The sequence below is a fragment of the Vidua macroura genome, chromosome Z (genome assembly GCF_024509145.1).
Source record: "Vidua macroura isolate BioBank_ID:100142 chromosome Z, ASM2450914v1, whole genome shotgun sequence".
Lineage (NCBI taxonomy): Eukaryota > Metazoa > Chordata > Aves > Passeriformes > Viduidae > Vidua > Vidua macroura.
Genome location: NC_071611.1, coordinates 14,723,967 through 14,736,455, shown reverse-complemented (window position 1 = coordinate 14,736,455; position 12,489 = coordinate 14,723,967). Strand labels below are relative to the sequence as shown.

The following is a 12,489-nucleotide window of genomic DNA, read 5'->3' as shown; positions in this document are numbered from 1 at the left end:
TTTGAGGCCAAGGTGCTTGTTTGACCCATCTCAAAAGGTCTGTAATTTTTGTTTGCTTTCAAGAGAGTGATTGTTTTACAGCTCTGGAGAACAGCAGCTGTTTAGAAAATAGGCACGGAAGCCTTTGAAAGCAGTGTGGTACAGATAAGTACACACAACTTGAAATGAAGAGTTGGCCTCAGTGCCTGCCATGATTGCCGTGACTCCTTGTCTAGGGTTGCAGATGCCAAATGCTGCTTAACATGAAGAGGCATCTCCTGCTCCTCTCAGATGGCGGCTTGTTTCTGGCTCATGTGTGTGGGTGCTGTGAGGAGGAGTGAGGGTTTTCTACTTGAACCAGTACACAGTTTGTATGGAAAAGTTGTTCCTGCCCAGGTGTGTGAATTCATAAATGGTGGTGTCAGGGAGGATGAGCAAGGGCAGTTAGAACAAATGTGTTGTAGCATGGGACAGCAGACACTTCTTTCTCCAGCTCTTCTTTTTTGCTCATTCAAGGTATGACAACCAGTGGTTGAAGCTTAAGTTCTGTAAAACAAGTTGGTGGTCTGCTGTATATTGTACACAGGTTGTTAAAGTGGGACAGTAGAGGTTGACTTAATAGCTATATGCTTCGAGTTATGTTTATTTGTGTACCTGAAGGAAATGTTGAAATCCATTGCTCCCCATTTAATTACCCTCGTTCGCTGAGTTACTGAGTGGTGATATGCTTCTGCAAATATTTTAATTCTACCTAGAGACTGAAATTGATTTGTAGAAGGCTTTTTGGGTGAGCATTTTTGGTTTTGAATTACTCACCTGAAATCCAGCTAAGTTAAAGACACCCTGTTTTTTGGTTACAAAGAGGTGTTTTTGAGGAATTTATCATCTTGTTCCTTTATTCCCATGTGCCAGCCTCAGAGAGAGCCTTGAAGGTGAGGTCTGATTTAAATAAATCTCTTCCATATGCAGCATCTTCATTTAAAGAAACTGAAAATTATCTTTTTAGGGATTTTTGAGGGAATTAATTGGAATGTAAGCAATTTCCAGGTCCCGTATTGCTGAGGATGGATTTTAAATACTGTTGCTACACGTAGAGTGGGCTGACACTGTCTTCTACTTTTTCTCCTGGTTTCAGTAGCTGTGGTAGCTAGTTGAATTTATATTTGTCTATCACTATATGAGCAGTCAGTGGTGTTGCAGTATGAAGTGCTGACCACTTACAGTGTTTCACTGCCAGTATGCTGGTGCCAGAGGCCTTTGCTCATTCTGCTTAACTAAACACGTATGACACGAGTGCTGTAGCTTGTACACCCGGATCTCATCAGGCAGAAGAGCTGATCTTGGCCTCCACGTTTCTCAGGTTTTACAAATGCTGGTGTCAAAGTTGTGTGACTGTTGTATCTCGTTTTTTAAATTAGGGTTATTCAGTGCAGATATGAAGAGTCTTGTGGAGAATTTTTGTGATATTCTGTAACATGAACATTTTTATTTTATTTATGACTTATATTTGTATTTTATTTATTACTTACATTTGTGTGCTTTCACTTCTCACGCTGTAGAAAGCAGACAATACTGTTGCCAGTGGGGTCTGTACTCCAGTAAGTGGAAGCTGTTGCCAACCATATACGGTTGTGTTGTGCTCCATTTTTGTCTACTATATGCTATGTATTGCCTTCAGTGATAGCTTTATACAGTTTTCTGGAAAAAAAAAGAAAAAGTCTATCTGTTGTGTTTTGAAGTAATATGAAGACAGGGATTTTCCAAAACCACTTGACTGCAAAATTAGCAATGTTTATGTACTCATTTACAATGCTGTCTATTTGAATAGATAACCTTACTATACAGAATGGCTTAAAGAAAGGTGCTATTATATCATGGTTTCATACTACAGGAGTTCTGATACCATCCCTAAACAAGGTCATATATTTGCCACCTATACTTCTTCCCAACCACACTTCGTAGGCTTCTGCCTACAGCAGTGAATGAGGACCAAGACTCTATTGTAGAGTGGGTCAGTTAAATGTTTGCTTTGCTTCAGGTGGGTGGATAGTACTTTTCATGTCTTCAGTCTTAAATGTAGGACCAGAGCAAGGGCTCTAGTGCTTAACTGGGATGGACACTGAAGTACTGCATAAGCAGAGTATTTCAACATGTTAAGTCCATGGACGAAGAAGGAATTTAGGAGGTCTTAAATTCTTACATTGTCTGATATTTCAGAATGTTTGATTTTTGTAAGCAAGGCTGTTACTTGCTTATTGCTTGGCGAATTCTCCATAGTCATGGCCTTGGGTGTATGAATGCATCACAAACACTGATGAACTAACTCAAGGAATGTTTGTGGAACAGGGGTCTACTGCTTTCCCTATTATACTTTGTAAAGAGGCTAAGGCAAAAAGAAAGTTGATCCTTCCACAGTCTTGGGGCTGCAACTTAAATCCAGGTGATTTTGATCCTTGTCAAGACCTTTCTTTATCGAAGCCACTGCAACCAGGAAACTTCACTAAAGCAAAATAATTCACTTTAAGTTTCAGTTACTGGCTAATGGGCACTACATTAAAGAGGCAGAACACAACATTGTGTAGTGAAATCTGCTTGGAGAGAGGTAATGGTATCCACATGTCCCAACACTTACGGATAGAGGCTGCTCACCTCCAAGAAGAGCAGGCATTACAGTCCTCTGCACAGGACCACAGCTGCATCAGAAATAGCCATCTTTACAGACACAGAATGGGTTGGAAAGAATGGATCAGTCTGCACAACCCAGGTTTTTATCTCAAGGAAAGACGACTTGCTGAAATCCAACACAGTGTGTACTTGTATGCTGTAAGCATGAAGAAACATGGTGTGAGCACTTACAGTTAAAGAATCTCTGCTTCTCAGTAATTGCTATGTAGAAATTTGACTTCGTAAGGATTAACTTGATAAGATGCATTAGAGAAATGTATCTGTGAGATGCATAACATGCCTCTATTTTATATTCTTACATTGTATTACATGGCTCTAAAACCATACCTTGTGAGGAATCTTAGAAGTGAATTTTAGTTGCCACTTTTAAAAGCTCTGGTAATAGAATTGTATATAGATTTAGCCACTTGAACCTCTCTGTTACCAGTGCCATTGCTTAACTTCTAGCTTTTATTGTTTGATTTGTGATACATTTCAGATGGTAACTTTTTCACTTTTTAATGCACGGTTTCAGAAACTATTTACTGTGGTGACCCTAGAAGATTATTTAGAAGTCTGCTGGGAAAAGCACAGACGTTACTCTCATTTATAAAGGAAAGGACCAAAATTTACAAAGTCCCAACAGAGATGTTGTCTTTTTACTGTTAGTCCAGAGGAGAAAAAAATCTCTTCCCAGTGTCTATGGATAGGACATTAGTGGAGCATTTGGTAAATAAGGTACCTGAACCAGTGTTCACCTGCTTAGACAGAGATTAATTTTGCCATCTGTTTATGCATAGCAGAATACACAGATTTGCTGCCTTGTTATTTTTTGCACTGGTCTGTGTGAAAAGATTTTGAAGCAGAGGTTTGGTATGTCAAGGCACCTATCACACTACTGGCACACCTCATGGCAAGGCCTTTAGCTTACAATTTGTGGTTTCTGCCTTCTCTGGCAGATGTGGATTTTCTTTACCTTAAATAGAAATGGATGGGGGAGAAGGAAGAAGAGAGTTTTAAGTTCTGTGATTTATGTGGGAATTTCTACCCTTTATTAAATGATAATAGAAAGTGATTTTGAAGAGTTTAATTTTTCCTCCCTCCACCTCCAGTGTGAAATTGAGGTGAAGTCCTGCAATCAGAAGAAGGAACTCTAATACCGTGGGAAGGTAAACTTAGCCTTTTGCAGAGGACTAGGGTTTTCCCTTTATAAGATTATGTCCAGTTCTTGGCCATTAATCTTTTATTTGTTAGTAGGTTGTATTAATTTTTTGTTCTCTATCTATGCTGTTTCGCTGGGTGAAAAATAGTCATTAGAGTGGAAGGGAGGACAAATGATGAAACATGTACCCTGACAGATGTTCCCATATATATGATTAAGAACGGAAATGTGCTCTGCATATATTGCCTTTCGTCCCACAGTATGATTTGGGAGATGACTTTTTGTTCCTAGATCACTTAAAAGATCTTTGAAGCAATTTGTAGAGATATGATTCTGATGGTTTCTTTGTTATTTATGTAGGAGCTCTAAATGCTCTTCTTCTGATTAATGACAGCTATTGATTTTTTTCCTTCTCCCCTTAGTTTTGTCAGTAGGGCTTGCTTTCCTTCTGTGGAATCAGCATCCTCAAAGACATAAACTGCTGAATCTTAGAGAGCAAGTAGCATGGCATTTGATTCTTAAAAAAAAAAAAAAAAAAGAAAAAAGCATTATTATGTATGCTATCCTTATTATTATTACTAGTCTGCTCCTTATTCTGTCTCCTTTTTCATAATTTTTCATTCTTATTCCTGGATTTTTAAGGTCTGTATTCATTCCCCTTTGTGAACTGACACATCCAAATTTTCTAGTAGACCAGTTGCATCTGAGCACTTAGAGTTTCCACGAATTGCTGATACATTTCATAGAATCACAGAATTTTTTTGGAAAAGACTTCTAAGATCATTGAATCAAACCATCAGACCAATACCACTGTGTTCACAATTAAACCGTGTTCCCAGGTGCCATATCTAGAAGTTTTTCTGAGTGCTTCCCCAGTTATGGTGGTTCCACCACCTCTCTGGCCATGGAGATGCATGTTCTGATGCATGACTGTGTTTTCAGTGAAGAGGTTTTTCCTAATATCCAATCTAAACCTCCCCTGGCACAACCTGAGGCCATTTCCTCTCATCCAATAGCCAATTGCCTGGTAAAAGAAACTAACTTCTGCTGCACTAGAACCTCCTCTCAGGCTGTTGTAGACAGTGATAATGTCTCCTGAGCCTCTTTTTCTCCAGTCCAGACAGCCCCAGCTGCCTTAGCTACTCCGGACTCTGGTCTGGACTTATGTTCTGGACCCTTTCACTTGTTCTGTTGCCCTTCTGTGGACACACTCCAGCATCTCAATGTCTTTCTTGAATTGAGGGGCCCAGAACTGGACACAGAACTCCAGGTGTGGCCGCACCAGTGGGAGTACAGGGCAATGATCCCTTCCCTGCTCCTGCTATCCACACTATTGCTGATAAAGGCCAGGATGCCATTGGCCTTCCTGGCCACCTGGGCACATGCTGGCTCATGTTCAGCTGCTGTCAACCAGCACTCCCAGGTCTTTTTCCACCAGTCAGGTCTCCAGCCACCCTGCCTCCAGCCTGTAGCAGTGCATAGGGCTGTTGTGACTTGGTCTTTTTGAACCTTATTCCATTAGGCTTGACTCATTGATGCAGTCAAGAACACTCAGCAGAGCCTTCCTGCCCTCCTGCCCAGTGTGGTGTCATCTGCCAGCTGAATGAGGGGACACTCAATCCCCTTGTCCAGATTGTCAGTAAGGTTGTTCAGCAAAGCTATCTTCAACTCTGAGCCCTGGGCTGCCAGCTGGTGTAATTCTACTCACTAACACTGCGGCCCCAACCTTCCAGTCAGTTTATCCTGCAAAGAGGGCATTCATCCACACCATGAGAAGCCAGTTTCTCCAAGAGAATGCTATGAGAAAACGTGTCAAAAGCTTTACTAAAGTCCTTATAGACAGCATCCACAGGATGTGGAGGATGTGCTTTTTCATAAATCCATGCTGGCTGGGCCAAGATGGCCTCTGACCAGCACCTTTCTCACTAATCCTTATCTGTTCACAAACAGCAGGTCCAGTGGGGCACCAGCCCCTGTTGTCCTCTCATCCCTACTGTGTCAGGAAATTGTCCTCCAGGAACCTCCTGGACTGTTTTCTTTCTGTTGTGTTGTATTTCCAGCATAAATAAGTTGACATCCCTTATCAGAGGAAGGGCCTGTGATTCTGAGAATTCTGCTAGCTGCTTATAGAATATTTTGTCTGCATCTTCATCTTAGTGGTCTGTAGTAGGATTTCCACCAGGGTATTTCCTTTTAGTCTGGGTACTGTAATAATTTTCAAAATGCTCACTCTCCCTTTAAAGAGTAAGGGTAGTAATTTGTTCTGCTCTGCATCAGTACCATTGTTTCTTTATGCAAACCCATTATTTGGGATATATCCATGTAGCTCCAGAACCTTTCCACTGGAGGAACTGCTATATGACTCTCTTTGTGGGCTGTTTTGGTGTCTTGTATCATAACATCAGAAAAACTTCTTTTATTTGTTTTTTAAATATCTGCCAACAGAGAGAGAACAGTACAAAGGAAGTACAAACAGTGCAGATCACATCAAGGGTGTGAACAGGCACAACAGATAAAAGTTCATATAATCTTAAGTACACTCGTAACTGTGTTGCCTTTGCTGGTTTTCAAACCACTGACATTGATATGGTGTACTCTTGAGCCATTGTTTTTATGTCTTTGTTTTCTCTTCATCTTGGGTTCTGTTTTGTCTGTATGTTATTTTACTAATGATTCACTCTGAGCAACCAACCACATCACTTAACTCATTTCAAACAAACAGTGAAACTATTTGATTCAGCTTTTTTGAGGTCCTCTTCTAGCAGTGTTGCAGGTACGAGTAGTGAACATATGTAAAAATATAAAAGAGAAAATATGTTTTTGAGACATCAGTTTGTTAACATTAGAAATGCCTTCAGGTTAGAGTAGTATGTCCAGGTTGTTTGAGTAATGGCCGTGACTTCTCAGGGTCTGTAAGAGGGAAAGAGGTAGATTAGTGCAACACAGAGTTGCTTGGAAAGTATCCAGTAAAAACTTGAACGTCTTCCAGGAAAATAGGCTTTGAATGTGCTGACTATAACAAGAGAGCATTCAAAGCTAATTTGTTAGTGGGTTTGTTAGCACATTTTACTTAAAAGTTGATCTCTTAAGATGTGTTGGGAAAAGAATTAAGCTAAGCATCAAAATTTAGAATGATAGTTCTAAAAATTACTGTTACTCAGATAAAAACCTTCAGCAAATCTTTTTTACCTGTTTGTGTACATGTGACTTCGGAGTTATTTTATTCCTTACTCTAGACAGCCTAGAAGAATATATAGAAAAGAAAATACCATTAGTAGCAGCCAGATGTTATCTTTATTTGACGTGTGTTAAGGTGTTTTGAAAGCTTTACTTCAGGTTTTTATTACTCAGCTGATTTAAATTATCATCTTTCTAAACTTATTGCTAAAAAGAATGCAGTCTTCTTTTTTTGGCTTCTTTCTGATTGCTGTGTTTACACTGTGCTCTTACATTTTGTGTGTGTTGAATGCACCTTAAAAACATTGCAATCTATTTTGTAATTCCATAGGGTGTATTTCTTGCTAGTAACTGTTGATGTTTTTATTTTCAAATAATTCTGGAAAATTTACAGCATCATAAAGTCTACCTTTCCAAGTTTTCACCTATTGTGCATTAATGCTGAAGATGTATGCTTGACTTTACACATACTGTAGTCAACTGTGATGGGATTGTCTGAAGTTAACCACATGCTACACATGCTAAGAGTTCATAAATAACATGACCAAAGATAACAAATTAAAGAGAAGATGGAGAAGGGGAAGAGAAGGCATTACAGCAACTTCAAAAAAATTATGTAGTTGCTCAGTTGGCTCATTTTCAGGCTTCCCTTGCAAGTTTTTAAATTGTGTCAGGTTTTATGATCTAAATTCATACTACAGGCAGAAATAAGTGTGGACTTTCTTCCATAGTGAATATTTCTGTGTGTGGAGAGTAACTGTCTCCATACTTACTCCTCCATAACTTTGGCATTTTGATGACTAGAGGAGCTACTTATCAAAACACTTTTCTACCACTTCGTAGTATTAATCTCATGCCCACTGGGCTAAGGAATTGCCCATTTTTCTATAACTTCCCATTTAAAGAAAAAGCTGCATGTAGGCTGCCTGATGCTCACCAGTGATGCCCATAAGCAGTGGAAAAACAAAGTCAAGCTGTTATTGTGTAGGTATTTTAATACAGTAATAGGAAATGACAGAGATGTCACTTCATCTTTACCTTCTTAACTAAGCCTATTAGCAAACAGCCTTATTAATTATGTGATTATATACTTCTATTTCCCTTTCCACTTATATATTTTGAGAGCAAAAACCTACTCAGTGTTTCACTTGTTTCTGGATTTGGACCAGTGCCTCATTTTTGGTGTTCAGCATTGCCCCTTGTATTGGAGGAGTCTTTCATAGTCTTTCCCATACCAATCCAGTCATAGTCCACGATCCTCCTTCTGTTGTTGTTTTGCTCCCATCCCATCTAACAGTATGCAACAATACTATCCTTGTGTGGTACGAAATGTGGAGCTATGCTGAAATTTAGCTTAGACTTATTTCGCAGTCTAGTTTTCATACCAAAGCATTTTCTTTCTGCTGTTACAAAGTGACTTAATGGCACTAAAATTCTGCTGTATAAGTGAATGACACTTTGTCACTTCTGAGGCCATATTCTTACCAGATTTCAGGTTCCAATTACTTCTATTGGAAGAACTTGGTCTCTTCAGAAAAGCTCTCTATGGCAGGAAGGCTCTGGGTTTGTTTTTTTAATTCACCACTCGCTGCAGTTATTTTCAGAGCTCTCTGCAATTCAACTTGCAGTGAAAACACTGATTTTTGGGCAAGAGGGACTGGGGCAACCCAGCTGTTCTGGGTTATCTCAAGCTGCTAGGCTACTACTCTTAAAGACAATTATGTCTGAGTCATTAATGATATTCAGTACATCCAAGCTTCAGTCTGTGCTGTTGTCTTGCTGAGTGAGCTATGTAGAGAGATTCCTAACAAAGAAGTAAAAAAGGGTATTACGTTCACAGTGTGGTTTTCTTCCAGCTCTTTGGAAACCATCCTATGTCAATAGAGGAGGTCATATAATGCAAATTAGGTAGGTCAGTAGGCAGTTCTGTATGGATTGTACAATAGTGTGTAATGAGTGTTCCTCTTCAGTTGACAGTATAATAGTTAACAAGGGGAAAGCTCACTGTTGATATTCTCAGGCTCTTCTCAAAGTCTTTACTTTAAGCCACTGGCAGATTCAGACAGAAATCTTCATGCACTGGTTTATAGCACATTCTTAAATAGGAATAGGAAATTCCTTGTTCAGAAAAACCAGGTAGCAGAACACAAATTATTCCGTTCATCCCTTTTCTTTTGCTCATTCTTCTCCTCCCTCCCCAAGTCAAGGCATGCCAGATTGTTGTAAGGCAGTCCTTTTCAAACCCTGAAGCTAAACAATACACTATTTTCTCTGACTTTGTTTCATTGTCGTTAATTTAATATTCTGAAGAATGAAGAATGATGCCATAAGAGCATCAAGCAAGCAAAATGGGTTTGATGCATTCTACAAGAAGGAGCACCTGCTGGAATGACATGGGTTCGCAAGCAGGAAAAATATTTACCCTTGCCTCCTTCTTCCACTTGGAAGAATGTTCTGTCTGGGTTTTTGTTTGTTGGGTTTTGATTTTGGTGTCTGCCTCCCACGCTCTTCTGTATTTTTATTCCCCCATAGCTTTCTTGTAGATCATTGCCCTATTTTCTCTGGTACTGGTCTGGATTAGATGATGTGTGCATGCTGCTGCTAATCTGATTCCATTGCAAGAGGTTTGTTTCCAAGCAGAAGAGAAGGATCTGTACTTTCAGGGTGGGGTGTCAAGGGAGCTCTGTGTAAAGTGTGCTGCAAGGGTTATCTGGTGTGCTGTGACTTGCAGCCTTTTACTTTCAGCTCACCTTTATATTAGTAAGTCTTAAAAGTTTAAAGTGGAATGGTTTTATGCAAAGCAAATTAAGTTTTTATTTCTTCTAAAGTCCTGTGTACAGACATGCAGGTGGGAGAGAATAATCCTAGAGGACTTAGGATTTGATTTATCCTGAGCAATAACTGCTTGAAAATGAAAATTTCAGGGGTAATGTGGTTTTTTCAATGAACAGAAATTAGTTGGATAGTTAGTGTATAAGCCTTAGACCTAACCAGATCTCTCTTGGGATGTATTTAACTAAACTTTTTCACCTGTTTGGTGTTTGTTGTTGATTTGTCAGGGTTTTTTTTCCGCTGCCTTCCCAGCGAATAGGAACAGTCTGTCTACCCCACAGTGGTTAGTATAGCACAGAGCTTGATGCAGCCGTTGTTGAGGTCAAGAACTCCAATTCGAACCTCTCAAGGGCTTTCTCTCTGTGTTGCCAGTGTACTGGTAAAAATGACTTTAAACTCTTGTCAGTGCAGTTACTGGTGCATGCATCACAGTCCCACTCAAATAAACCTGTCACAACACAGAGTCAGCAGCTAGAGAAGAGTACAAGGGCAGGCCTCTAGCTTTTCATTCGAGCATCACTAAACGTGCACAGAGTGCCCAATTATTTCAGCATTATTGAGCAAGCCTACAGGAGGACCCAAGCCTTGCTACATTAGATTTTCTTTAGTAATTTGCTCAAGTACCGCTGAGGACACTTAAAGGGCTTAAAACGGTGGCTGCAACCAGTTTCCTTTTCTGGATTGTTAATTCAGGTTTTCTCTTTCAAATTAACTTTCACTGCATGCTGTGCAGTAGCGCTAGGAGAACTGTTTAACACTAATTTTCTCAATTTTCAGCTTTTTTTTTTTCATTATATTACTGCTTTTACAGTTACATATGTTTTGATTAGATGTATACATGGTGCATTTCTACTAGAAAGAGAAAAGCATAATACCTTTGTCAAAAAAATAAAAAATTCACCAAAATGATAACATTCATTTGCTTTCTTTTTTTATTTTTTAATTTCTGTTGTTGTTGTTGTTTTCCAGTTCAGTCTGAGTTTTACCAAATACGTTGTGTCCAAACATCTGGACATTTTTAAGGCACCAGGAAGGATGTTTGTGAGCATTGATATCTTGGATCGATTAGATGCATTGATTGATCTGATCAGTCACGGTTAATGTAGGTGATCAGTTAGGCAATCCCCAGCTCTCTGAACAAATTCAATATCTGTGTTTTGTTTTTCACAGCAGCAACAACTCCAGGCCCAGCACTTGTCACATGGACATGGTCTTCCTGTGCCGCTCACTCCGCATCCCTCGGGCTTGCAGCCTCCAGCCATCCCACCCATTGGCAGCAGTGCTGGTCTCCTGGCACTCTCCAGTGCACTGGGGGGGCAGTCCCACCTCCCAGTTAAAGACGAGAAGAAGCACCATGATAATGATCACCAAAGAGGTAGGCGCTGCCAAAGGATTCTGTGGCTTTGGTTTCCTTCTTTTTTTTTTTTTTAATTTTCCTGTTTAAAGCAAGCAAAGGAGGAAGAGGGAGGAGCAATTTTCAGAAGAGTTCCTAGCTAATTACTTTAGTGTTTATTATCTAGCCAGAAATTGTGTTCAAATGCTAGAAATCCAGTTTCATAAATCTGGCTATACACCATTAATAATTAACTGTACAGAAAAGTTAACATCTGTGCAATTTATTATTTAACAGACATCAGGATTCTTTCTTCAGAGTATGATAAATGTATAATTTTATGTAAACTAACTAGTATTTTTCTATTTCTTTCTTCCCCCATATGCTCATCCCCTGCCACCATATCTCCCCCTCCTCACGCACGGGGGCTGCTCTGCACGCAGACAGAGACTCCATCAAGGTAGGATTCCATTTCGTAGGTGTAAAGGGTAGCTCAACAGAGCTGTGTGAACACTGTATTTTTCTGAAGTGTGGCACAGAGTGGTGGAAAAAGTCACAAACTGGAACTGGGTTGTGATGCTTGTGTTGATTGGCAGCACCCTGCATAGCCTAGTGTGTCACATTTAGGCAGTGGCTAGTAGTGGGGCAGCTAGGATTGCAAGCAACATGCTGACGAGTGAGTTTACTGGAAGAGCACTAAGGCTGTTCTTGGGTGGAAAGAAAGGTCTGCCTAGGGTCTGTGTCCAAGCTTTTGGGACAGAAAGAATAAACCAGTAGTCTTAAGTCATTTGGACTCTCTGTATTGTAATTCTGGTATTTCCTTATAATGCAGTTGAGGAAGGAGAGCTCTGTCACTTACAGGGGGAGATGTGGGGTGCTGCCTGCTGTCCTGTAGTTGGAGAGGAGTGAGCTGCCCTTCCCTCTACCCTGATGAACGTGGTATGGAAGCTTGCACTGAGGATTCTGCCTTCGTTTTCTAAACATTAATTTTCAGGTTCTTAGTGACTCTGCAGCATACCTGTATCCTGTGTAAGGTGATGTTCATAAGTAGATGTAACATACCTTGCAACTTGCATAATTTTGAGCATTTAGTAATAGATACAAGTATGATTCAGTGACATGTGGTGCTTTTCCATACTGATAGCCATCAGAGTCTCTCAGCTACTCCTGGGGTTTTCATGCTGTAGATGGAGAGATGTGTGTTAGCCCTGTCCTCTTCCTTGATGGGTCTGCTCTCCTAGTTTGCTTGGTTTTCAGAAACATAAGGTCAAGCCTTATTAGGTGCTGCTGAGTGTGAAAAGATACACTTCTCTTAGAAATGGCAAGACCTGTACCAACCTTA

The 12,489-nt window shown here is 40.0% G+C and overlaps 1 protein-coding gene across 3 annotated transcripts in view; it reads left to right on the top strand.

The window, feature by feature from the left end:
• The window catches only part of LOC128822023 (transducin-like enhancer protein 4), a 96,941-nt gene that overhangs the window by 42,855 nt on the left and 41,597 nt on the right, over positions 1-12,489 (top strand). For 2 of the 3 annotated variants that reach the window (XM_054003504.1, XM_054003502.1), the window contains exons 7-8: positions 10,985-11,189; positions 11,591-11,607. In XM_054003504.1, the coding sequence (XP_053859479.1) occupies positions 10,985-11,189; positions 11,591-11,607 (222 nt within the window). The remainder of the gene's footprint in view (positions 1-10,984; positions 11,190-11,590; positions 11,608-12,489) is intronic. The other variant, XM_054003503.1, reaches the window with a different exon arrangement.